Source organism: Schistocerca nitens, chromosome 2, assembly GCF_023898315.1.
Source record: "Schistocerca nitens isolate TAMUIC-IGC-003100 chromosome 2, iqSchNite1.1, whole genome shotgun sequence".
Taxonomy (NCBI): domain Eukaryota; kingdom Metazoa; phylum Arthropoda; class Insecta; order Orthoptera; family Acrididae; genus Schistocerca; species Schistocerca nitens.
Genome location: NC_064615.1, coordinates 774925192 through 774951253, shown reverse-complemented (window position 1 = coordinate 774951253; position 26062 = coordinate 774925192). Strand labels below are relative to the sequence as shown.

At 42.8% G+C, this 26062-nt stretch overlaps 1 protein-coding gene across 1 annotated transcript in view; it reads right to left on the bottom strand.

Moving 5' to 3' along the window:
- The window catches only part of LOC126235320 (retinal guanylyl cyclase 2), a 456575-nt gene that overhangs the window by 407168 nt on the left and 23345 nt on the right, over positions 1-26062 (bottom strand). Inside the window, exon 2 of the mRNA XM_049944043.1 lies at positions 9423-9519. Coding sequence (XP_049800000.1) covers positions 9423-9519 — 97 coding nt within the window. The remainder of the gene's footprint in view (positions 1-9422; positions 9520-26062) is intronic.

Here is a 26062-nt window from a genome sequence, read left to right as displayed (position 1 = left end):
ACATGGGGAATTTCATCCATAAAAATTCCATCGTTGTTTGGGAACATGAAGTACATGAATAACCATTTCCAGTAAATGAGCAGATCTGTTCGACCAAAGGACCCAGTCAATTCAGTGTAAACACAGCACACACGATTATCGATCCACCACCAGCTTGCACAGTGTCCTGTTGACAATTTGGGCCCATGACTTCGTGAAGATTGTGCCACACTGGAACCCGACCACCAGCTCTTAGCATCTTAAATCGGGACTCATTTGACCAGGCCACGGTCTAGAGTCCAACCGATATGGTCACGATCCAAGGAGAGGCACTGTAGGTGATGTGTTGTTACCAATGGCACTCATGACTGTCGTTTGCTGCCATAGCCTATTAACGCCAAATTTCGCCGCACTGTCCTAAAGATACATTAGTCGTACGTCCCACGTTGATTTCTGCGGTTATTTCACGCAACGTAGCTTGACTGTCAGCACTGACACATCTAGCCAAAGGCCACTGCCCTCTGTCGTAACATGAAAGCCCTCAGCCACTGCATGTCCGTGGTGAGAGGTAATGATTGAAATGCGGTACTCTCAGCACATTCTTGACCCTATGGATTTCAAAGTATCGAATCCCCTACCGATTTTCAATTTGGGGTGTCCCATGCGTCTAGCTCCAACTATCATTCCACGTTCAAAGGCTGTTAATTCCCATCGTTCGGCCATAATCACGTCGAACAACTTTTCACTTGAATCACCTGAGTACAAACGATACGTCCACCAATGCACTGCACTTTTATACCCTGTGTACGAGATACAACCACCATCTGAATATGTGCATATCAATGTCCGACGACTTTTTCCGTCTCATCGCACAGACACAGGTGATGGCGACAGTATTATGCGCTGGGAGACATTCACCTGGAATCTGTGATAGTCATCGAACACGTGAACATTATTACGGATCACCTCCATACCTTTATGACTGGGAGACATTCACCTGGAATCTGTGATAGTCATCGAACACGTGAACATTATTACGGATCACCTCCATACCTTTATGACTGATGATTCCCTGACGTCGATGGCATCATCCAGTAGGATAAATGTTCACTAGAAAAGCCAGAATCATGCCACAGTGGTCCGTGAAGGATAACAGTGAATCCACTTTGGTATCTTGGCTACCACATTCGCCTCATCCGTGACGCTATCGGGCACCAGCTCTAGGTACACAAATTACTGGTCCGTAATTTACTGGATTCCGTGGCCTATGCGTAGACATTTGGCGCCTCGCACCTCTAGAAACCGATCAATGAATGCTTGCCACGTATGTTCGCTGCTGTGTTGGGTCTGTAAGTTGGAACTAGACGCCATTAAGCAGGTGGTCATAATGTCTTGGCTCAACTGGTTCAACTGGCTGTAAGCACTATGGGACTTAACACATGTGAGATCATCAGTCCCCTATAACTTAGAACTACTTAAACCTAACTAACCTAAGGACATCACACACATCCATGCCCGAGGCAGGATTCGAACCTGCGATCGTAGCGGTCGCACGGTTCCAGACTGAAGCGCCTAGAACCGCTCGGCCACAGCAGCCGGCCATCCATGCCCGAGGCAGGATTCGAACCTGCGACAGTAGCAGCAGCGCGGTTCCGGCTGAAGCGCCTACAACCGCTCGGTCACAGCTCCCGGCTGACTTGGCTCACCAGTGCTATTCCAGATAGTTAGGGACCGATTGTGGAGCCTGCGCGCATTGTTGAGCTGCAGCGAAAGCAGTCATTTGCAAAAATGGAGGCGGCTTTTGAAGTGAAAGGGTTGACAAATTGTCAGGTCCTCACGTCTTCTGACATTTGTAAATTGCAGAAGACGCAGCTTGTGACATGGGGTAAATTGCTTTTGTGAAAAACTTTCTTAGCGAGTGTTCATGATCTTTTTACCGCGACAAATTTGGGCGGTACGCAGGAGTAATGAAAGCTGTAAAATAATTCCAATTGCAGATAGAAGGACGTGAGCTGCCAATCGAAATCATGAACACACCAACAGCGGACTTTGCAGACCAGTAGGAGAGATATCGTCCTAGAGTGGCATTTCAAAGAGGCGTAGATTACGGAAGTTACAACTAGACTTGAAGGAAGCTTTGAAGAAACATTTCGTAGGTTGCCCGAGACTTCGTTTCTGAGCAACGTTGCTGGTAACGCCGGGCATACAGCCATGGCCGTGGCCGGAAGACAAGCACTGATCACCACATTCTCTCTACCAGAGGTCCTTCCGCTATTTCAGGTGACGTCGCCATCGATTGTATACATCATATGAATGTTATCAACAAACGTCATGACATATGTTTATATTCCGGGGCTCTCCTTTATCTTGACCACCCTAAATAATTGTCCAGATGAAAATTAAAAAAATGTTTCAAGCAAATGTTCTTTAGCCGTCAGGGGGACATCAATCAGCATGATTGCCTTCGTTGTAGATTTGTTTTTTTACAAAGATATGAACAGCGGTATGCCTTTTTAAATGGCACCCTGTATTTTTTATTCGGCATTCATTTCCTCTCCTAAAGACTTATTCAATAATTCACAGAGAGTACCATTCACTGAAACATATATATATACAGAGAGAGAGAGAACCAGAGCATTTTCATATATCTGCTGCCGGGCTGATCACATGCCCATCATCAGCGCCATCTTACACTTTCGTCGATAACATTCACATACTTATCTGATTGTATGGCAGTGAAAATCAACTCATAATTGTAGATCTGCATCAAACCAGTCTCAGGACTGAAGACCACAACAAACAACAATTGTAGATATTGTGTAGCTGTTAACAGCGATGTACAAATTATCACTGTAATACAGCTGGATAATTATATGAATTTTATTGGCAAATGTTAGCATAAGCTAATACGGAACCCAATGACTTCGAGGTCGAGAAAGGCGACTGATGTTTATGACATTCGACGCCCCACATATTGTCTACCATGCAACCACAATATTGGCTGCTAATGGCAAGAGGGGGCGGGGGTGGAGGTATGAGCAGCCCATGAGGCTACGAAGCGTAAATGTCCAGATGTGTGAATTCTTAAGGGGCCAAACTACTGAGGTCATCTGTCCCTACACTTACACACTACGTAAACTAACTCATGCTAAGAACAACACACACCCATGCCCGAAGGAGACTCGAACCTCCGGCGGGAGGCGCCGCGCAGCCAGTGACGTGACGCCTCAAACCACGCGGCTGTACGAAGCGCTGTGTAACTGCTTGGTCGACGAGTAACTCACAAAAGCGCTTTACTGCTAGTGGTGTTGATACTAGGCAGAATAACGACGACTATAAACAAAGCAAAAATTTGCATTATATCTACAATAACAGCTGCCTAAGGTGACATTTCGTTAGAAAGGAAACGAAGTAATTTCGCAGAGTGAGAAACAAGTGGCAGATGTAATACTAGCGTTTCTGTAAGGTAAGTCGCTGGAATGCGTGGACAGTGAACATGAGGATTATAATGATGATGATGATACGTACTTAGTAAATGAAAATGATACTGAAACGGGTGGCGATCCATGTAGTTCATCATCTTGTCCGACAGTGAGCGAGAAATCCCGTCTTCAGTGGAACGTAGTAAAGAACAGCCGTTGTCCAAGGAGCGGGTACTAACCATAATTACGTACATAGAATATCATCTGCAGCATAGGAAATAAAATATGAACAGATTTTCAATAAATCCACAGCCGTATAGTGCATAAGAAATACTATAGATGTTCGAGGGAGGACAAGGCACACATGCTGTAAAAACCGGTGTTTGCGCGTTTCAAGAATGCTCGATACAATTTACAGAATGTGCATGGTAGTCACCTACTACATCATGAGCATCAAATTGCGCGCGACGTAGATTACAGTGATTTCAAGAGAAGTAGTGGATGTTCGAATAACTTCAAACAGTGATACAGGACTGGAAGGTGTAAGGTAAAGAAATTTCAAACATTGTGTCAACTTGCCGATGCACAGCAAAACGCGGGATCGGTCCGAAAATTCGTATAGGAGATAAACTTACCCATCGTTCAATAAGGAATTTCTTTTCAAGTCCGACCAGTCGGGATTTTAAGAGGAAGTGTGTATGAAAGGAACACCGGAAACTAGAAGCGCCACGATAATTGTACCAAGACATGCTACCATCAATCCCTTAACGCATTCGTATACAATCATGCCGACTGTTAGTCAGGATGGTAAATCGGCTGCAGAGTTATTTATAGTGCTGCCAAAAGTTAGAGGTGCTCTGCCCCCTACGATTCTTTCTTGTATGCATGATCTTGCAAGGGTAGAAGGGAATATTTACGAAAAAGAAGCAAGAGCGGGAAAATAGGCGTAAGAGATCTGCAACTATGGTATCAGTACTGCTTTTGGCCAAAATCTGGTCAAAATAAGTTGCTTTTGCTTGATTCCTGATCTGCATATAAAATTTTACTCTTTTAGAGCAAACTATGCCTCCTGAAAAGTGTGACACTGTAGTTCATATCACCTGGAACCGCTTGACAAATTCAGCATCTGGATGTTTGTTTTTACCGTGCCTATGAAATGTACGAGGGAGAGTCAAATGAAAACCTTAAATATTTTTTAAATATTATTTACTGTGCAGAAGTGGTACAAAGCTGTATCACTTTTCAACATAATCTCCCCACGCTCAATGCAAATCCTCCAGCGCTTACAAAGTGCATAAATTCCTTTAGAAAAAAAATCTTTTGGTAGTCCGCGCAACCACTCGTGCATCGCGTGGCGTACCTCTTCATCAGAACGGAAATTCTTTCCTCCCATTGTGTCTTTGAGTGGTCCAGACATATGGAAATCCTTTGGGGCAAGGTCTGGTGAGTTTGGTGGATGAGGAAGACACTCAAAATGCAGGTCTGTGATTGTTGCAACTGTTGTACGGGCAGTGTAGGGCCTTGCATTGTCATGTTGCAAAAGGACACCTGCTGACAGCAATCCACGTCGCTTTGATTTGATTGCAGGCCGCAGATGATTTTTTAGGAGATCTGTGTATGATGCACTGGTGACGGTGGTCCCTCTAGGCATGTAATGCTCAAAAATGACGCCTTTTTCGTCCCGAATGAGAAGCATAACCTTCCCTGCTGATGGTTCTGTTCGAAACTTCTTTGGTTTTGGTAATGAGGAATGGTGCCATTCCTTGCTCGCTCTCTTCGTTTGCGGTTGGTGGAAGTGATCCCAGGTTTTGTCCCCAGTAACGATTTTTGCAAGGAAGGCATCACCTTCTCGTTCAAAGCGCCGAAGAAGTTCTTCACAAGCATCAACACGTCGTTCTCTCATTTCAAGAGTCAGCTGCTGTGGCACCCATCTTGCAGACACTTTTTGAAACTGGAGCGCATCATGCACAATGTGGTGTGTTGACCCATGACTAATCTGTAAACATGCTGCATTGTCATTCACTGCTGCAATATTCTGTGGAGTCACAACTCGTTGTGCCTGACCTGGACGAGGAGCATCTTCCACTGAAGTCACACTATTTGCGAACTTCCTACTCCATTCGCAGACTTGCTGCTGTGACAAACATGCGTCACCGTACTGAACCTTCACTCGTTAATGAATTTCAATAGGTTTCACACCTTCACTATGCAAAAACCGAATAACAGAACGCTGTTCTTCCCTGGTGCAAGTCGCAAGTGGGGCGGCCATCCTTATACTGATACTGCGACGGTATGTGTGCATCTGCACTATGCTGCCAAATACAGGCCATTCTGCAAGCTGTTTGTAGCACGCTTACCAGCTTACAGTATAACGGCGTGAAATTTCGATTTGTTATTACAAATTTAAGGTTTTTATTTGACTCACCCTCGTATTATCGCACTATCTGCAGCTACGCCTTAAAGGAGAGCCAGTTTTACTATAAGCTCCATGACAAACGCTTTCGCATTCGCTTGCATACCTTCACCATTCATCAGTTCTCATCACCCCGTTACACCAATATGATTCTATGTGCATTCTTTAAGAGTGCATACCTAATTAAACGTCCTGCACGCTTTTTAACTCCCAAGGATTTCCCTTCGAACTTGATGGTGCGAACCTTTGTAATCACTGTGGCGCGCCATTTTCATTCGGTATTGAATGAATGTCGACAGTGTCCAGTTTGTGAAATGTAATACGTACATCCGGTAGATGGTTGATCCCTGCACCTCTCAGACAATCGTTTTCTGTCGGCCTCCTGATGCACGTGGCGAGTTATTAGCAGGAAATATTTTTCCTGTCGTAATTGCTAACGCAACACTTTCAAATGGGCCTTACGACCTGGAACTCAAGGGGTTCCTTGTTAGACACCATTAGATAAAAGACGCCGTTGACGATAGGATGTCCACCAATAAATAAACATACTCTCTTTTTGGGAAGCTTATATAAATATTATATATTTTTCAGTATTTGCAAACTGCAGAGCACCACATCTACACAAGACATCCTGTTCGTCTCTGAGTGGCAATAACTTGAACACCCTGTTAACGGCTCTGGCAGATCTGAACTGATATAAGGGGGGTATTGTTCAAATGGTTCAAATGGCTCTGAGCACTATGGGACTTAACATCTGAGGTCATCAGTCCCCTAGAACTTAGTACTACTTAAACCTAACTAACCTAAGGACATCACACACATCCATACCCTAGGCAGGATGCGAACCTGCGACCCTAGCGGTCGCGCGGTTCCAGACTCAAGCGCCTAGAACCGCTCGGCCACACCGACCGGCGTGATATTATTATTTCATTGTTTCATTAGTAGCGATGGAAAGATGACTGTTTTTTAACAGTGATTTATAAATTGTAACCGAAGTTGATAGCCCTACTCCAGACAACTTTTATGACAATTACAACGTAACACACACTCTCTGAAATTGAAAGAGAATGCACCATGAACAGCTTTACCGAACGCTGCCAAACTGGTACTCCAGTAATTCTATGCCTATGGGATACGTTTGTTGAAATGTAATTGTTGTGTCTAGACAAGACAGCCTAGACACAATGAGAGGAAGCCGAAAGGCACGCGCTCAAACTCACGCAGGCTGGCGTGAGGTCTGAAACAGGATACGTAATGAATGCTATAAAGAAAAGTACGTAACTTCTGGAATACTTAACTTTAATCCACATTTGTATAACATCGCTCTTGATGATACATTAATAGAATCTCAATATCAATAGGTCGTAGCAAATGTAGCTGAAGGCTATGCTAACTATCGTCTCGGCAAATGAGAGCGTATTTGTCAGTGAACCATTGCTATGAACGTCGGCTGTACAACTGGGGCGAGTGCCAGGACGTCTCTCTAGACCTGCCGTGTGGTGGCGCTCGGTCTGCTATCACTGACAGTGGCGACACGCGGGTCCGACGTATACTACTGGACCGCGGCCGATTTAAAGGCTACCACCTAGCAAGTGTGGTGTCTGGCGGTGACACCACAGTAATGTTTATGCAAGCTCATGTTCATTCAGTATTTCAGTGTACAAAAAAAGCCATTTCTAGAGGCGAAGAATGGTGTGAGGACATAGTGGCTGTTAGGTGTGTCTATCGCTACCAGATGTCTTCAGCTGACTGTCATAACAAGGCAAAGCCAAAAGACGTGCATGAGCAGCCTGGCGGCACCTTTCATACTTTGAGGAAGGTCGAATCATTGACATGAGGGACGTGGGAGCACCATACTGACGATGACAGATAATTGGCAGTAGCAGAATGACTGCAAAACGATTGGTGACGAGATGGACTCAGGACAACGGGTCCTTCCAAAAGGACTGCACCACTGCATTACTCAACTGGCACTTACAAACGGACGGATGACAAATCCGGGCAGATGTTGGAGGCAGAATGTCACCATAAGCCGTCGGGAACAAATTACTGGAAACTGGCTTCAGAGCTCGAGATGCCATGCGTCACCTAAAGATGGTAGCACCTCACAGGCTAGAGACTTGAATGGAGTAGCGCCAGGATTAAGTAGAAGACTGAGTGGCATTCGTTTCTCGACGTGTCTCGCTTCTGTTTGTGGCGCTCAGATCGAAGCCAACTTGTCCACAGACTGCCTGTGAAACGTCATAGGAAGCAGCGATTCTACAGACCCACACCTCTGCAGCTCCTGGAATCATGCTGGATTTGGCAGCACGACTGATTCGGTAATTGTTGACTGGAGGTCGTGTGTTCGCCATTAATAGTCAATAGCGGTATTCCTTATTGACATAACCCTCATGAACAGACTACTAAATGACACATTTCAAGATGATAATGCAAACCGTACACGGCAGATCATAACACAGACATCTTGAGAAGTAGACAGATCCTTGAATGGCCTGCCCTGACTCCTGATTTGTCACCCACAGAATATACCTTGCATGTGTCACGAAGACGTATACTTTCATACCAGTGTCCAGCCTGCAATCATTGGGACCCCACAAAGCGTCCGTTCCAGGCACTGGAACAAATTCCTCAGGATGACATTCGGAGGCTGTTTTCTTCCTTTTCGCAACGAACACAAACGTGTATTGACCTAAACCTTATACCGACGCTGATAATGGACGTAATTTCTGAATGGAACGAAAATTAAATAATTTGATACCCATCGTACGATGAACGTCTCCACAAAAGTTGATAAATATGCATCGGCGCTCCGTGGTGTGACAGTTCCCATTCCCGTCAGTGTAGAACTTCTGTCAAAACGAAAGTGGTATGCGTTAGGAAAGGTATGGTGACATAGTTCACTAGAATTAAATTCGCTGAAATAAAGTAAATAAATTGAGAGTATTAATTAATTTAAAAAGAGAGCTCCGCTTCAGTTGTACTAATAATTTATTCAAACCACGAGCGGTTGCGCCAGTCAGTGAAAGGGCTCCAAATCACTGGACTTGAAGTGGAGGGCAATGTCCGCCGTCGGGCAGCCGCAGTGTATGAATGCCAACAGCGACCAAGTGGAGGGCCACGCCGGAATCTCGTGACGCAATGCAGAGCAGGCGCCAGCGGTGTTCACCTTTCTTGTGTGATATGTCACATATGTATATTTCAGTTTTGAAAATATTTTTATAAACAAATAACGAGTCGTAACTCTTATTTATTTTACAAAACCTGGCAACCATAGTGGGAACAGGTTCGCTTGAGGCACGAATCTGGTAGAGGGCAGCATTTTACCACAAACCCATGGACGTTACTATCTACGTAAACATTGAAATAAAAGAAATCAGTTCAGTAACACAGTTACAACGATGTTTTGCATCTGCTGTGACGGTTGAAAATTCATACCAGACCGAGATTCGTTCATTACTGCCATGGAGTGAGGGACTATCAGCGGACATTCTCTACTGTCTGTTTTACGGAGTTCCTTTCTGAATTCTTACTTTCCGTTCTTACTATCTGCTACAGACTAATTCCGTATTTACTCTAGTTTACGGTCAAGTATTGCGACTACTTACCCGCAGACTGTCAGTGACCTGAGGGAATACGAAATCCGAGGGCGTCAAGAGGATCTTGTATGGCCCTTTGGACATCCGCTTCTTCAGCAGTTGCTTTCTGAAACCATCATTAAAAATTTTATGTTATAAGTAGAGTTATAGACAACTTTCTGGATGATTATACTGTACATTGTAATTCATAACAATGTTAATCTTACAAAACAAGCAATAAATGTTTTAAACTTCCTAGTACAAGGAGGATCACATTATTTAAGAAGGAAAATACAGAGATATTATTTCTCATATGTACACGAAATATCAGTATAGTTAATAGACAAGATCTGTAATATAGCAAAAACAGCGTTATCTTTTCGTAATTTTCATCAATAAGAGGATGTACTTATACAAAGAATGAGGCAGCTGACGAAACTTGGGTGTTATCAGCCAATAGTAAATAATACGACCATTTAGGATAAAGGGATCAACTTTTTGACGACAACCGTGGAACAATATTTTGAGCTATTAATAGATGGCTTTTCAGAGTTCGACAGCTAGCCGATATGACTCAGTATTACTGATCAAATAACCCCAGTTATTGTTCGTTATTTTCGTTAATTTTTTTTGTTCCATGACGTTTCCTCCTGCGCCAATAATACGCTGTTTAAATTTGACGTCGTTGTGAACAATGGTTCTCTTTCTAGAGCATTTTGACACTGGAATTTTAATTACGGACACCCTGTATTTTGTTGACGCTAACGTACGTAGGGAGAAATGATCATTGAAGTAACATAAGAGAGACCAGAGCCCGTACGGAAAGATTTAAGTGCATGTTTTTCCTGTGTGTTTTCCGAGAGCAGAACGGTACAGAAATAATCTGAAGGTGGTTCGATTAACTCCCTGCCACACAGAGAATTCCTGTAGATATAGCTGTAGATGTAGATGTTCTGCACGACGGAGGCGTTTACCAACTTCTCTGTGAGAACAGCGCTCTGGGCGGACCGCTTAGCACTCGCTTACCTGAGGACGGACGTTATATGCAACTGGAGCCACACGGTACATTAACAACAGCGAAACTCCGCCTGGACTGTGGCCGAGCCACCAACTTTCAAGAAGTCTGTGCGTTTGATCTGCGATGCAACAGCGGGAAACAGGAGAGGCTACTGGGCTAAATAATCGCCCAGCTACATGAACAGGGACGAAAGCTGTAAGTTGCCGACGGTCTGGTTGGCGTTGAACCCAGTACAGCGCGCCGCATGTGTTCGCCAGTCAGTGGTTTCCACAGTATAAACAAGCGGCCACGGGAGAATGCTGTACGGCACCGCTCTCTCGCTACTGGCTGCCAATAGCCAGCTAGAGCAGCACATATCTACTTCAGGCATCTTGACTTTGAAATGTACAGTGGAATTCCAGTATAATGACATCAATTTTCACGTGAAAACCAAATAGGACGATATATAGGGAAGACCATCATTGTAATCAAGTCGTTTCGTCGCTCTGCAGAGTCCCATAGCAAAGGTTGGTGTAATGGCAGTTTTGTTTTATAGCGTTACAAACCGACTCCGCATTATGCAGGGTGGATCACCTACATCTTGCACTGCAAATGTTGCTGAAATGTATAATGCTGTTGACGTGGGTTCTTCAGAGAATGGGTTGGCGGTCAGGGGCTTGTATTGTTAGCCAAAACACAGATTTTAATGATAATTAGAAAGGCTATTTGTTGTGCAAACAAACACTTTTTAAAATAGAACACTGCCAATAGACACTAACGGATTAAAATTGGGATAAATTAGAACGTCAGTGTTATTTTTGCAGGATTCTAATGCAAGTCGTTTACGAGATACCGTATTCTGAAAACGTTTGCACACCGACACCTGTACAATATCTGTGGAAGCACACATTAACGAAGGGCATACACCAGCTATGTGGACTCTGACCAGGCCGGCCGCTGTGGCCGAGCGGTTCTAGGTGCTTCAGTCCGGAACCGCGCGACTGCTACGGTCGCAGGTTCGAATCCTGCCTCGAGCATGGATGTATGTGATGTCCTTAGGTTGGTTAGGTTTACGTAGTTCTAAGTTCTAGGAGACTTACGACCTCAGATGTTAAGTCCCATAGTGCTCAGAGCCATTTGAATCATTTGAATCTGACCAGTGTCGAGACAATTGACCATCAGAGGTTATGTTCAAAATTACCACCGGCAACGGCAACACACCCTTCCAGTTGGTATAGAACGACTGCTGCACACGTCCTACCATTCCAGCGGAGTTATCCGAGCAGGCTGCAGTAATATACTGTTGCGTATCATCGGGTGTAGTTAGTATGTCCTTGCAGACAGTGTCTTTCAGCTTTCCCCACAAAAAAAAGTCTTCAGGCATCAAATCCGGGGAACGGGCCGGCCAAACGGGTCCTCTGCGTCCAATCCAACGATTTGGAAACAGTTCGTGAAGACATGTTGTAGTACTTCGTGCAATGTAGGCTGGACAGCCATCATGTTGGTACCCCCTAGTCTGCAGAGTAACATCTTCTAGAAGTCGTGTTCTGTCAGAGGCTGCGATATTTGTGCGCGTTCAGTGTTCCTCCTTTGAAAAACGGGCCCATCAGCTGATGGTTGACTGTCCTACACAACACGTTTACACTCTATATACGCTGACGTTCCACCTGTCGAAGCCAACGGGGATTGTCAACAGGCGAATAGTGCATGTGTCGGGGATTTACTTGGCCATGATTGGTAAATGTGGCTTCCTTACTAAGATACGTCATAATCTGGAGTATCCGGCCTTAATGCCTATGTACAGAAGTTAACACAATTCTCATAATCTATTCCATGCAGTTCTTGATGGACAGAGATGTGATAGGGGTGAAACCTAAGTCGATGGAGAATGTGTAGGGCGCTCGCCTGACTCATGCCACTTCCTCGTGTGATTGAGCGGGAATTGACGTACGTATCGACTGCAACAGCAGCAAGAACATTAATTGCCCCTCTTCTGTCGTCACTCGTTTCCTTTTGTTATGTTGTCTAGGTGTTACACTATGACTTTCACGTAACTGGTTGAAGAGGTTGAAAAATAACTGACAAGATGGTTGATGTATTTTGAGATATCTCGCCTCATACACTGTACTAGAGCGGACTGCATTCTTCCTATAGTCTCCATACACCGTGAGTATCACCGCTTTTTCTGCATTGGTAGAGATCAAATTCCACTGACGACCTGTTGTTTGGGCTGTCACACGCTAACTGACTAGCAAGTTTCAGTTCGCTCAAGGAGCACACAAGCACACTGTAAGCAAACATAACAACATCGTACCTAGCAACTACGCAGGCTGAATCGCACAAACAAGTATCCGTGCAACAACTTTTCAAAATACGATACTACGTAAACGACTCGCTCCACACTCCCACAACAAACACCACTGACATTCTAATTTGCGGTAATTTTAGTTTGTTAAGTCAACAGAGAGTGATCCGTTTAAAAAGTGTGTTTGCACAAAATGTACACTTTCTGAGTATTCTTACAATCTGTTTATTGGCTAATAATATGAGCCCCTGATTACCAATTCATTCTCTGAAAACCGCACATCAATAGCATTTTCCATTCCCGCAGTATTTGCGTTGCCAGTTTTAGGTGATTCACACTGTATTACTTTTAGTATTATTACATTTACATAGTTATTTTTCTCTTCTGTAAGTGTATATGTCACGTACAAATGGTTCAAATGGCTCTGAGCACTATAAAACTTAACATCTGAGGTCATCAGTCCCCTAGAACTTACAACTACTTAAACTTAACTAACCTAAGGACATCACATACATCCCTGCCCGAGGCAAGATTCGAACCTGCGACCGTAGCGGTCGCGAGGTTCCGGACTGAAGCGCCTAGAACCGCACGGCCACACCGGCCGGCTATGTCACGTACAGATCAGAAGTTTGTGGAATACGTGTATTGATATAAGTATATGGGGAAGTCTTTATAGCATGTTCACATCTGGCAAAACAGTCGCGCGTTCACACCTTCGGAGTCAGTTGCAATACGGAAATCGAATCACGATGTCCCAAGAAACTGCTCTTTCTGTGTTTCATTTGTATCTAATTAAATTAATATTATTAAAAAAGAAAAAAGGACACGTAAACGTTACTGGAGGAGAAACCTATTATCGAGAGGCACTACTATTGCTGTTAATCTTCTCGAAAAATTACAATTACAAAAATTATTTTAAGAGCCTGCCCTGCCAATATCGAAATCCTTCTGCAGATTTTTAGAGAAAAAATTTTGAAAGATTCCACAGCATTTAAGGAAATCAGTCAACCCTCGGTCAGGCTAGCTGTCACACTTCGGTTCCTTGGCTTTAAAATGCAAGACAATACATCTGCAGTATCGATCCAGAAACCTATGAACCCATAATTGCTTGGGTCTAATGATTTCTGAAGTTAAGTATATTTCCATCGACAGTAAGCCTGCGATTTATATTAATAATGACTTTTGTTTTAAAAAAATACCGTACTGTATCAATTGTGAAATAGCATAGAATGTTCTTACCTCAGTGAGAGTCTGTCTATATTCATCAACTTCATCGCAGTCTATAGCCGATTTTCCTTGCTTCTATGCCTTACAGTAAAAATTGTAATGGGTGGTAACCAAACGAATCTGACATTGTCGGAGAACCACGTTTTTGACTTGCAGTGCTTCTTCTGTTCCCTCCTGAATTCTGATTTTAATTAATTGTGTACTGTTTTCCGTGTTGTGTTGTGATATTTGTTTTTTTTTTTTTGGGTAAATGTACCATAAAATCTTCCCTTTTGCTAGTGTTTTTGTTGTCTTGGGATGCCGCATCTCAAAAACATGGGAGGGCCTGAAACTCATCTCCTTCTCTTTAGTCTTCTTGGTAGGCACGTATAAACTGACTCGTAAAACGTACTGACTACAAAAGTCGCGAAACATTGCAGCCGCATGTTCACCGATTCGATGGGGAGCCTGAGACTAGTTGTAACGCGATGGTACCGCAACACAAGAAAATTATCGTGGAATGGCGCTGAAACCCAGTCCCGCGCGCGAATCTGTTCTGCGACTTGGTCACCACGTATGTACGCGGCTTTAAATTTGGGAAATTTCAAGGGGTTAAAAACCTTTCGAATCCAATTAATTTACGAAATCAATCTGGTTTTACCGCTCCCGGCGTTAGGACAACTAGTTTTCTGAAATCACTGCAATCCCTGGTAAAAATTTCTCATTTTATATTTTTCATTCCTGCTAATCACAGTGCTATGCGCCTTCTGCATACCGTGCAACAAAATACTCGCATCTCCGTTGCTGGTGCACTGGTTTAGTGGTTACTACACTCAGAGACAGAAACACAACAGGAATCATCGTCGAAAATGTGTCAACTTGAGAAACACACACACACACACACACACACACACAAAACATACACGCGAGTTGATTGTCAGTGCCGTCACAGCAGCTGTCGTTTGTTGGTCTTATGCCGTTTGTATTCAATTACGAATACCTTCCGGCGGCCTGCAGGTTGGCGAACAAGCAACTAATGAGCAAATAACCCGTGTAATGAGATCGGTAACTCCCATTAACGAACCAGCCATGTGTCAACCCATGAAACAGTGACTGCCCGGTGGCTCAAAACTATCCTGCACGACTATAAAACACTGCCCTATTTATCCGACTCAGTTACAGACTTTAGTTTCGGCTGATAGCACACCTGTTTAGGCATATGCCGCTTTGTCTGTCTTCATTAACCCCGTGTACTTATGGAAGGCTTCTGCAGTCGATATTGCAGTGATTTTAAACTACATTGTTTCGACTGAACTACTTTGGAGTCTATGGAATTGTATGTGCCTTAACTGCAAACCTCTCCCTTAACGTTATAATGTATTGTATTGTACGGAACTGGGGACCTAGAAACGACGGAGAGGCTTCGTCCCCGCTGTAGCCCCAGTGGTACACAACCCCACAACAGGCTACAGCAGTCCACTCAACACTCCGCCGCCGCACACCGAACCCAGGGTTACTGTGCGGTTCGGCCCACAGTGGACCCCCCCCACCCCCCCCCCCCCCCACCCACCCCCCGCCCCCCACACCCGGCAACATCTCACACCAGACGAGTGTAACTCCAATGTTTGCTTGGTAGAGTAATTATGGTGTACGCGTACGTGGAGACAGTGTTTGCGCAGCAATCGCCGACATAGTGTAACTGAGGCGTAATAAGGGAACCAGCCCGAATTCGCCGAGGCAGATGGAAAACCGCCTAAAAGCCATCCACAGAATGGCCAGCACACCGGACCTCGACACTAACCCGCCGGGCGGATTCGTGCCACGGAGCGGCGCGCCTACCAGCCCGGAAAGGACCAAAAGGCTAACCGGGCGGGCCTCCCTAAACGTTAGAAATAATTTAATTTAGAGGTTTCACTTTTCTTTAAACCTAGGTTCCACAGCTACACTTTACTATTTTAATTTTAGTTATTTATGTTTGAGTCTTTGCAGCTAGATTCAATAATAATATTAACAGACGAATACTTAACGGCTCATGTGCGAAATAATACGAGTATGTAAAGAGTGAGTCTCAGCATAAAGAGACAAATTTTGGTAATTTACATTAGAACAGCGTTGTACTGCCATTAAATTATGTAATACGCAATAGAAAACTAATCCCTACAAAACATAAAATGTAGTTTAAGTTAAATGAAACAACAAGTTTACTGTTACCAGTCACCGTTTTATTTATTTCCACGACGCGTTTCGAAGGTTTAAACCTCCATCATCGGGTGGATTTACATTAGTTAGTATTACATTTGTGTGTGTGTTGTGTTACGATTTTTGGAGGAACTTGTGGCACTGCCTAGTGGAGAAACAAGACACTATTTCAGAATATGGTTTAGGATTACTTTTGACAAAAAATTAAACTGATGTCTAATGGTAAACATTAAATAAGTAAACTAGATTACCCACAGTGGACCCCCCCCCCCCCCGCCCCCCCACACCCGGCAATCTTCAAACGCGTCGTGGAAATAAATAAAACGTGACTGGTAACAGTAAACTTGTTTCATTTAATGTCAGTAACAGTCACGGTAAAGCCTAACCTAAAAAAAAATGTTCGTAGTTTAAGTTACAAGTAGCTACGTAGTATGCAAGCATATAGCTATGCTTCGAAATTGGAATAAATCAAGTATGGTGCACGTGCAGATAGGAAAACTGCTATTAAGAAGCAATCCCTGTAAAACATAAAAAGTAAATGAATATATAATCAACATCTGCTACTCAGATCAGAATTTAGCTCATGCGCAGCTGTTCGATGCAACTGCAAAATTGTAGAATGGAACTTATATGCACGATTAGTATCTAGTATAAGACAGAACAACACGGAAAGCAATGTGCTCAACATTAAGAGGTGTAACATTCTGGTGTACAGTGCACTAACAGTGCCAAGTTTATGTTGAAGAGAAGAACTGATAAGCACTGAAGTACAAGTGAAGGTCGTCAGAACAATGTGGGTGAGTGTTATGTGGAATAAACGCAAAAAAAAGTTCACGGTCTTACATACATGAATGTTTTCCACTTGTATTTTCACGGAATTTACGAAGTTAACAAGATTCCAACTACATTCGCCTATATTAGATGAACAGCATAGGTGCAATCGGTGACAGAATTCGTGAGACCCTTTGCATAATCGTTACGCTAAACTGCACAACTTTACAACTTATGAGGCAAGATGGCCCCCTTCTGATTCACTTCCTGCAGCACGGGACGACAGTGAATGCCCAGCGTTAGTCGCAAACCTTGACCACCCTTCGCCAAGCGATCAAACCAAATCGACCACGCAATCTCAACAGTGGGGTCATTCTGCTGCACGACAGTGCAAAGCCTCATACGGCCAACACAGAGGCGGCACATCTGCAGAAATTCAAATGGGAGATTCTCTGCTACCCTCCATAAGTCCGGACCTCTCTCCCTGTAATTATGCCATTTTTATTCCCTTAAAAAGGCTCTGAGGAGCAAGCGATTCACCTTGGACGACGTCCAGCTGTACGTGCGGAACTGGTTAACATCGCAGCCCCGAGAGCTTTATGAGACAGCCATTCACCGCCTTGTCACACTGGGACAATTGTCTCAACAGCCTGGGTCAATACTTGTAACATACTGGTACTGGTTTCTGTATTTATGCCTTCGGCTCGTTTCCTTTTGAACGACCCCTTATAGTTGCCAAACGTATCTTACACTGTCGCCAATTCTCCATTAGACTAGCGTCAGGCGTAATACGTTTCCTCAGCGAAAGTGTTTCTTGAGCCGGCTAGCAGTGTGGAAGCCCGCACGTCGACGCTGTACTTTGCTTGTGGGTACGTAAAGCGGCAGTCATAACAATTTCTTTCCTCGATTTCTTGGAAAATATGTGTTTGTGGCCCCGATATATGATGCTGAAAAATGTTGAGTTTCGTATTATCTATCGATCCTGTAAATTTTGAGTAGACTGTGCATAGTCAGCTTGAGGTGCAGTTGTCTCAAAACGAGAGGGGTGTTGAGCCAAAATATCTTAGTCTTTCTTGTTAGGTTGCACCCAAGTGATCCGTGAAATATGAACAGAATCGGTTGACCATGTCGGAGAATGTCCTTTTCTGAGTTACATTCACAGGCACGTACTGTAATATTTATCATAGCAGTCTGTTTTAACAATTACACTTCCATGGTTTCCATGCAAAAGCTGTGATAGCCTAGAAGTTAGTGTCAAACGACTGGGAAGTATGCTTTGAGCAAAACGCACCAATTGTGAGGTACTGAAAAGAAATTTCATCCCACGCTCACCTTGACTAACCTCTTCTTGCTGGTTCCTCTATGTCTTAAGCTGTCTGAAAATTGAAAAGCTCATGCATCAGGTGCTTTTAGCTTTTATTGACAACGCATCACCAATATTATTTCAAATTAACGGAAACTAGTCCTACAATATTGATTTAAAATAAAGACAGAAAATTCCCTTATCAAATGCAGTAAATGTACACTGTGAACATTATGAGAATGACAGAAAAATCCCCGAACCAAACAGTCATCGAAGATACACAAGAACGACGTTCATTTCGTAATCGAAGTACGAAATATTCACCAGCTCAACAGTTCAGTGTTCAAATTGCTCTATCCTGAGTCCCGTAATACAAGTGGGAAAATCTGAAGTTCTACACTGGAGCAAATTCAGATCTCTCAAAACATAAAGTCCCTTCAGAAGGGAAAGTATGGTAGCAGCTGTTAACCATCAAGAGCCAAACACCTCCATGATCGAATACCATGCATTACCACAGGTTGCCACAACTCGCGTTAAAGTACCCAGAATTGCTCCCTTGAGCTCTTCCCAAGAAATGTCCCATTCTCCACTTGACTCTCATAGTGTTCCAATACAGTCTATTTTTCAATTGGCTGAAGGTCGTTCTCACCAAAAATACATCATTCTAAGTTCTACAGACACCATTTCACTCAACTTGACCACTTCCCAAACCTAAACTAATATATGACAACAATATTTAAGCAAATACATATTATAAACGTTGGCCTGTAATTAATATTTAAATAAAGTTTTGGGGAAAAAAAGCTGTTCATTAAATAAATACATAAGTATGACAAAATGTGAGATGTTCATACTGTTTTCATTTGCTGTGCACTTGCGGAGGATACAATGTTCTGACAAAGATTTGCATAATGAAAAGATATAAAAAACGTAATAAGTAAAGCAATGAACAAAAAATACATACAACAAAAAATCCCTTTCATGGGGGTCCAAAATTACACATTACAAGATAGTGATTAAGCCAGAAGCACTGTATGCAGCAGAAACACTACACATGAATTTCATAGGCCAAATGGAGAAACTTGAGGGAAAAGAAAGAAAAATTTTAAGAAAAGTCATAGGACCAAAATTTAAAGACAATGAGATTATATACATCAAAAATGAAACTCTCTACAAGAAAACTGAAAAACTTTCAGATACTATGCGAAAAGGAGGATAAATTTTCATCTTCTTAGAATGAATTCCAACAGATTAACTAAACAAATCTTTGACTTTTTCCGTAACCACAAAACGGAACCCAACTAGTTTAAAGAAACTGAGAGAGACCTAGTAGAATTAAAGATTTCAGAAAATTCACTTATTGATCGAATAGCTAAATTAATTACTAAATATGAAAACATAAGGTTCCAAGACAGATCGACACAAAAGCCCAAACCCTTCATCTCTGAAGAAGAGAGGAAAAGAAGATCAGAAAGAATGAAGAAATACTGGGCCCTAAGAAAAGAAGAACGTACAAAGAAATGATTGATGTAGAGTACCCCAAAGGGGGTGAAACGAAAGAAGAAGAAAGAAACGTTGAATCACACTCAGACCATTCACAATAAAAATAAATAAAGCTTTGTCCATAAATGAATAAGGCAGTGTTCTTGTGCAAGTGTGTTCATGATAAATGAAAACAGATTATCATTAAATATTGTTTAAACAGTTATTTGGATGTCAGAAGCGTCTTGTGGCATTCTTTTACAAAGGTGATGTCAGCTAATACGTACAGCTAACCACTTCTTAAATCATCATGATTTTGTATTATCAGTTCTAATTAATATTTAAGTAAAGTTGTTGGAAAAATAATGAACTGTACATTAAGTAAATACACAAGTACCGACAAATGTGAGATGTTCATACTGTTTTCATTTTCTATGTACTTGTGGATGATACAATGTTCTGACCAAGATTTGCATAATGAAAATATATAAAAAAACCTAATAAGTAAAGTAATAAAATGGATACAGATACTTGGCTTTTAGAGATGATAGTTATAGTGCAATGCTGTCTTCTGGCATATCGTATGTTGAAGTCGCGTGAAACGCTTAAAATCCGTTAATTCAGAAGTGCATTGTGGATATATTTTGAATATTGTTGTATCATTGGATGCACATATTTCTTACATCGCAAATGTTTTCAGATTTGCTTTAATACTTGACTGTGAATTATTATAGATTTCTGAAGAGCTGTAAGAAGCCATCCTTCAGCCTGTGTGATACTCCGTAATTTTCGGTGGCTCTTCTACACAAAGGCCATGCGAGCAACAGCTGACCGAATTCCCAGCTTTAGGATTGATCCGTTTCTGACGACGTTGCTCGTCTTTGCACTTGGACTTGCCCACACCTGTTACCTAGACGAGCTGTTGTGGTGCGCTCTGAGCCGTGGGCCCGCCAGAGCTCAGCCGTGCAACACTTCACGTTATCTCGCACCAATACTGGGCGGCAGATTCGCTCGCTTAAATAAGCGTAACGTTACATTCGCCATCAATGGCACAACAGGGCCGTGCCGTCTGCTGCAGCTGTGTATTACCTTGGCAGTGAAGTGCTCGCCCTTCAGTGGGAAGACTATGTTAGTCTTGGTTTGTAATCTCACTGGAGACAATTTTTCAGCTCTTCTGTGAAAGAGCCACGACAAGGCAAATCGACAATCAGTAAAAAAGTCTTAGGTGAACTTCTCCCCCATACACTGTGTCACTAATTTGATTGTGTGCCCTGTTGACCTAAAAGTGGAAACTTCAGAACTGCACACTTGTTAATGCCTGCATTTCTGCTGTTGTCAATTTTATTGACATAATTATGGCACTGAATGAGTGTTTAACTGAACTGCGTTACGTTTTTTCCCCTTACTGCCATAATTGCATACTTTTGTGGTAGTACCGTCTGCAACGCTACGTCAGTATACCTGTGCACTGAATAAAGACACAGATCGCTTCGAAGGCGTAAGTGCGTATTATCCTAACTGATTCATGACAATTTGGAATACTTTATTTAATTAAAAAAGAGTTTTTTCATAGCGTTGTTATGATAATTTGTCACTGATTTGTATTAGTAACTGCCGGCCGCGGTGGTCTAACGGTTCTAGGCGCTCAGTCAGGAACCGCGCGACTGCTACGGTCGCAGGTTCGAATCCTGCCTCGGGCATGGATGTGTGTGATGTCCTTAGGTTAGTTAGGTTTAAGTAGTTCTAAGTTCTAGGGGACTTATGACCACAGATGTTGAGTCCCATAGTGCTCAGAGCCATTTTTTTTGTATTAGTAACTATGTATACGAAATAGGTTTTTTTTTTAGTTTATGAACACAACATGTAAACACAAGAGATAAATTAATCAGCAACAATATTATATGCCGCATTACCAAAAACAGTCTGACGATGCTCGGATAGTTTTTCGACTTCACGCCTATGGACAATATGTTGGTAGCACTTGGTATCCTAGTACATTACGCTGTGCCAGAGACAGTAAATCCGTGCATTTCATTTTAATCGATGTGCGTGGGTTTCGCAAATTCTGTCACCGAATGTACTGCACAATGCAGCCGAAGCAATGAACAAGGATTGGATACACAATAAGGAACTGGCCAATGAAACTGTGGAGAAAGATCGCGTGAAATATTTAACAATGTTGATGACTGAATTTTTTAAAGAATACCAACAAGTAAAGGATACCGTATGGCGATGTTGAACCATTTGTCCACTGGATACAGCACACTTGAGAAATGGCTTGAAATTTGTCCCTAAGGGAACTCAAAATAAACGTGAAACACAAATTACAGTGTCATCATCATAATCATTATTATAAGCCAATTCGATCACCTGGCGATGTGGCCTCTGTGAATCGGCGGGCAACATAGGATCCCATCAGTTTCTTCCATGTCTGCCGATCTTGAGCTTTCTGTAAAATTATCCAATCCGGCCGTCTTTGTTACGTTTCTGCCTCATCTGCCCGGTGGTCGTCGCCTTGGTCTTTTTTGGTAAATCGGGCTCCAGTCTGGTTTTGTTTTGACCATCTGCGAGCGGTATGACCAGCTCACTGCTATTTCAAGATATTCACTCTCCAATTATACAGTATCACTGACTTCGTTGTACGTCTGATATCAACTACTTTCTTTCTGTCTTGTTTTGTGTAGCCCAACATTGATCATTCCATTCCCTTATGGGTTACTATTAGTTTTCTAAGAATAAACTCATTTAATATGTACAGGGTGAGTCACCTAACGTTACCGCTGGATATATTTCGTAAACCACATCAAATACTGACGAATCGATTCCACAGACCGAACGTGAGGAGAGAGGCTAGTGTAATTGGTTAATACAAACCATAAAAAAATGCACGGAAGTATGTTTTTTAACACAAACCTACGTTTATTTTTAATGGAATCCCGTTAGTTTTGTTAGCACATCTGAACATATAAACAAATACGTAATCAGTGTCGTTTGTTGCATTGTAAAATGTTAATTATATCCGGAGATACTGTAACCTAAAGTTGACGCTTGAGTACCACTCCTCCGCTGTTCGATCGTGTGTATCGGAGAGCACCGAATTACGTAGGAATCCAAAGGGAACGGTGACTCACCCTGTATATGTAGCCATAACTTATTACTGGCAGTATACATTGATGAAAAACTGCTATCTTCAGCTCATCAGACATCTTAGACTTCAAAACCATATGCTTGCCAGCCCATTATTCCTTTCACATACATTTACAAGTTGGCCCAGACAGACATATTGTGTGATCCTTTGCCACTGCGTTCTTCCAACAGATATATCTCCCTCCGATGTCCAGTCATTCATCATGCACGTGGTTTTATCAAATCTCATTTTTAGATCAATTTCAGAGCAGATTATTGCAAGTTCGCTAACCAGTATTTGAAGTTCTTCAGTTTTATTTACAAATAAAACAATATCCTGAGCAAACCTCAGGTTATTTAATCTCTTTCGAAGAACTTGGAGTTCTTTTGTTTTTCAATTCAGTTCAGACATTGCTTCCCATAAGACTACTGAAAACAGTTCTGGGGACATAGAGTCACAATATATTACACCCTTTCCAACGAGAAATTAATTGGTATCTTTAACAACATTCACAAATGCTGCAGAGCTTTTGTATATGTTATAGAAGACTTAAATATGGCCAGTTTCTATCCATGGTTCTGTTAGATTCTCAAACACACATGGGTGACTAATCGAACTGAATGTCTTTTAAAAATCCATAGAGGAAGAAAAAGAGGTAGATGGTATTGATTTGTTCTACTAATTGTGGAGTTTTTGTGGGAAACGGTATATGTGCCAAATAGTATTTTTTTAGGGAATGAAAAAAGCATCTCAAATATTATATAATATTTGTTTGCCATTAATAACGGTCTTAGCTGATCATAAATCCAAACATAACTAGTACTGGAAAGGAAAACTTAAAATAACTGATACAGAAAATAAAAAATTAAGTGTCTTGAAATTTAATTTCAGTTTTATAATAAAATATTCCAGGAAAGTTGTATAACAGTTTAATTAGCAGTGCTTCTTCCTTACTAAAAACTTGTTTTGGCTATAGCGCCATTCTCATGTAAACGTCTGGTTGGGATAGATGCCTATGTTGCATCTGTGTGTAAACTGTCGATTGTCTGTTTATTACTAGATTGTTGTAAGTCATGTATTTGTATTAGTATAGACTTTTTTGGTTTAATACTTTTGAGTGCTAGAGTGACAGTTTATTCTCGTCGATTCTTTATGTTTACAGTCTATAAAGCATGTGTGATTGGACATGGTGGAGAAAGAGCAACAGGTTCACTCGCAAGCAACATGTGGCCCCGAGGCATTGGTGTAGAAACATTCGAGCGTACTTTCATGCTGTCCAGATCGACGGAGTGCTGTCTTACATCCTTGCCTGTCAGTGACAGCAGAAGGTGTAAATCGATTCAAAACTTAAGAGTCTCAACGTCAAGGCCAACGGCGTGGAGTATTCTGTTGTCAGCAGAGAAGCAGCAACAGCTGAACGGATCGTTAAGGAAAGCTGCGTGACTTCAAATGTGATCTGGTCAGTGCATATCACATGAATATCAGATTCATCAGGGACATTTCAACCCTTCTAAAGTTGCCAAAGTCGACTGTCGATGATGTGATTGTGAAGTGAAAACGCGAAGTACACTACTGGCCATTAAAATTGCTACACCAAGAAAAAACGCAGATGATAAACGGGTATTCATTGGACAAATATATTGCACTAGAACTGACATGTCATTACACTTTCACGCAATTTAGGTGCATAGATCCTGAGAAATCAGTACCCAGAAAAACCACCTCTGTCCGTAATAACGGCCTTGATACGCCAGGACATTGAGTCAAACAGAGCTTGGATGGCGTGTACAGGTACAGCTGCCCATGCAGCTTCAACACGATACCACAGTTCATCAAGAGTAGTGACTGGCGTATTGTGACGAGCCAGTTGCTCGGCCACCATTGCCAGACGTTTTCATTGGTGAGAGATCTGGAGAATGTGCTGGCCAGGGCAGCAGTCGAACATTTTCTGTATCCAGAAAGGCCCGTACAGGACTGCAACATGCGGTCGTGCATTATCCTGCTGAAATGTAGGGTTTCGCAGGGATCGAATGAAGGGTAGAGCCACGGGTCATAACTCATCTGGAATATAACGTCCACTGTTCAAAGTGCCGTCAATGCGAACAAGAGGTGACCGAGACGTGTAACCAATGGCACCCCATACCATCACGCCGGGTGATACGCCAGTATGGCGATGACGAATACACGCTTCCAATGTGCGTTCACCGCGATGTCGCCAAACACGAATGCGATCATCATGATGCTGTAAACAGAACCTGGATTCATCCGAAAAAATGACTTTTTTCCATTCGTGCACCCAGGTTCGTCGTTGAGTACACCATCGAAGGCGCTCCTGTCTGTGATGCAGCGTCAAGGGTAACCGCAGCCATGGTCTCCGAGCTGATAGTCCATGCTGCTGCAAACACCGTCGAATCGAACTGTTCGTGCAGATGGTTGCTGTCTTCCAAACTTCACCATCTGTTGACTCAGGGATCGAGACGTGGCTGCACGATCCGTTACAGCCATGCTGATAAGATGCCTGTCATCTCGACTGCTAGTGATACGAGGCCGTTGGGATCCAGCACGGCGTTCCGTATTACCCTCCTGAACCCACCGATCCCATATTCTGCTAACAGTCATTGGATCTCGACCAACGAGAGCAGCAATGTCGCGATTCGATAAACCGCAATCGCGATAGGCTACAAGCCGACCTTTACCAAAGTCGGAAACGTGATGGTACGCATTTCTCCTCCTTACACGAGGCATCACAACAACGTTTCACCAGGCAACGCCGGTCAACTGCTGTTTGTGTATGAGAAATCGGTTGGAAACTTTCTTCATGTCAGCAGGTTATAGGTGTCGCCACCGGCGCCAACCTTGTGTGAATGCTCTGAAAAGCTAATCACTTGCATATCACAGCATGTTCATCCTGTCTCTTAAATTTCATGTCTGTAGCACGTCATCTTCGTGCTGTAGCAATTTTAATGGCCAGTAGTGTAAGAACCACAGCTAAACTAAGACCACGCAGACGTCATGTACTGGCGGATAAGGACCTTCGAACATCGCGGAAGTTCAAATGGTTCAAATGGCTCTGAGCACTATGGGACTTAACTTCTAAGGTCATCAGTCCCCTAGAACTTAGAACTACTTAAACCCAACTAACCTAAGGACATCACACACATCCATGCCCGAGGCAGGATTCGAACCTGCGACCGTAGCGGTCGCGCGGTTCCAGACTGTAGCGTCTAGAAACGCTCGGCCACCCGGCCGGCCATCGCGGAAGGTGGCTGTATAAAAATCG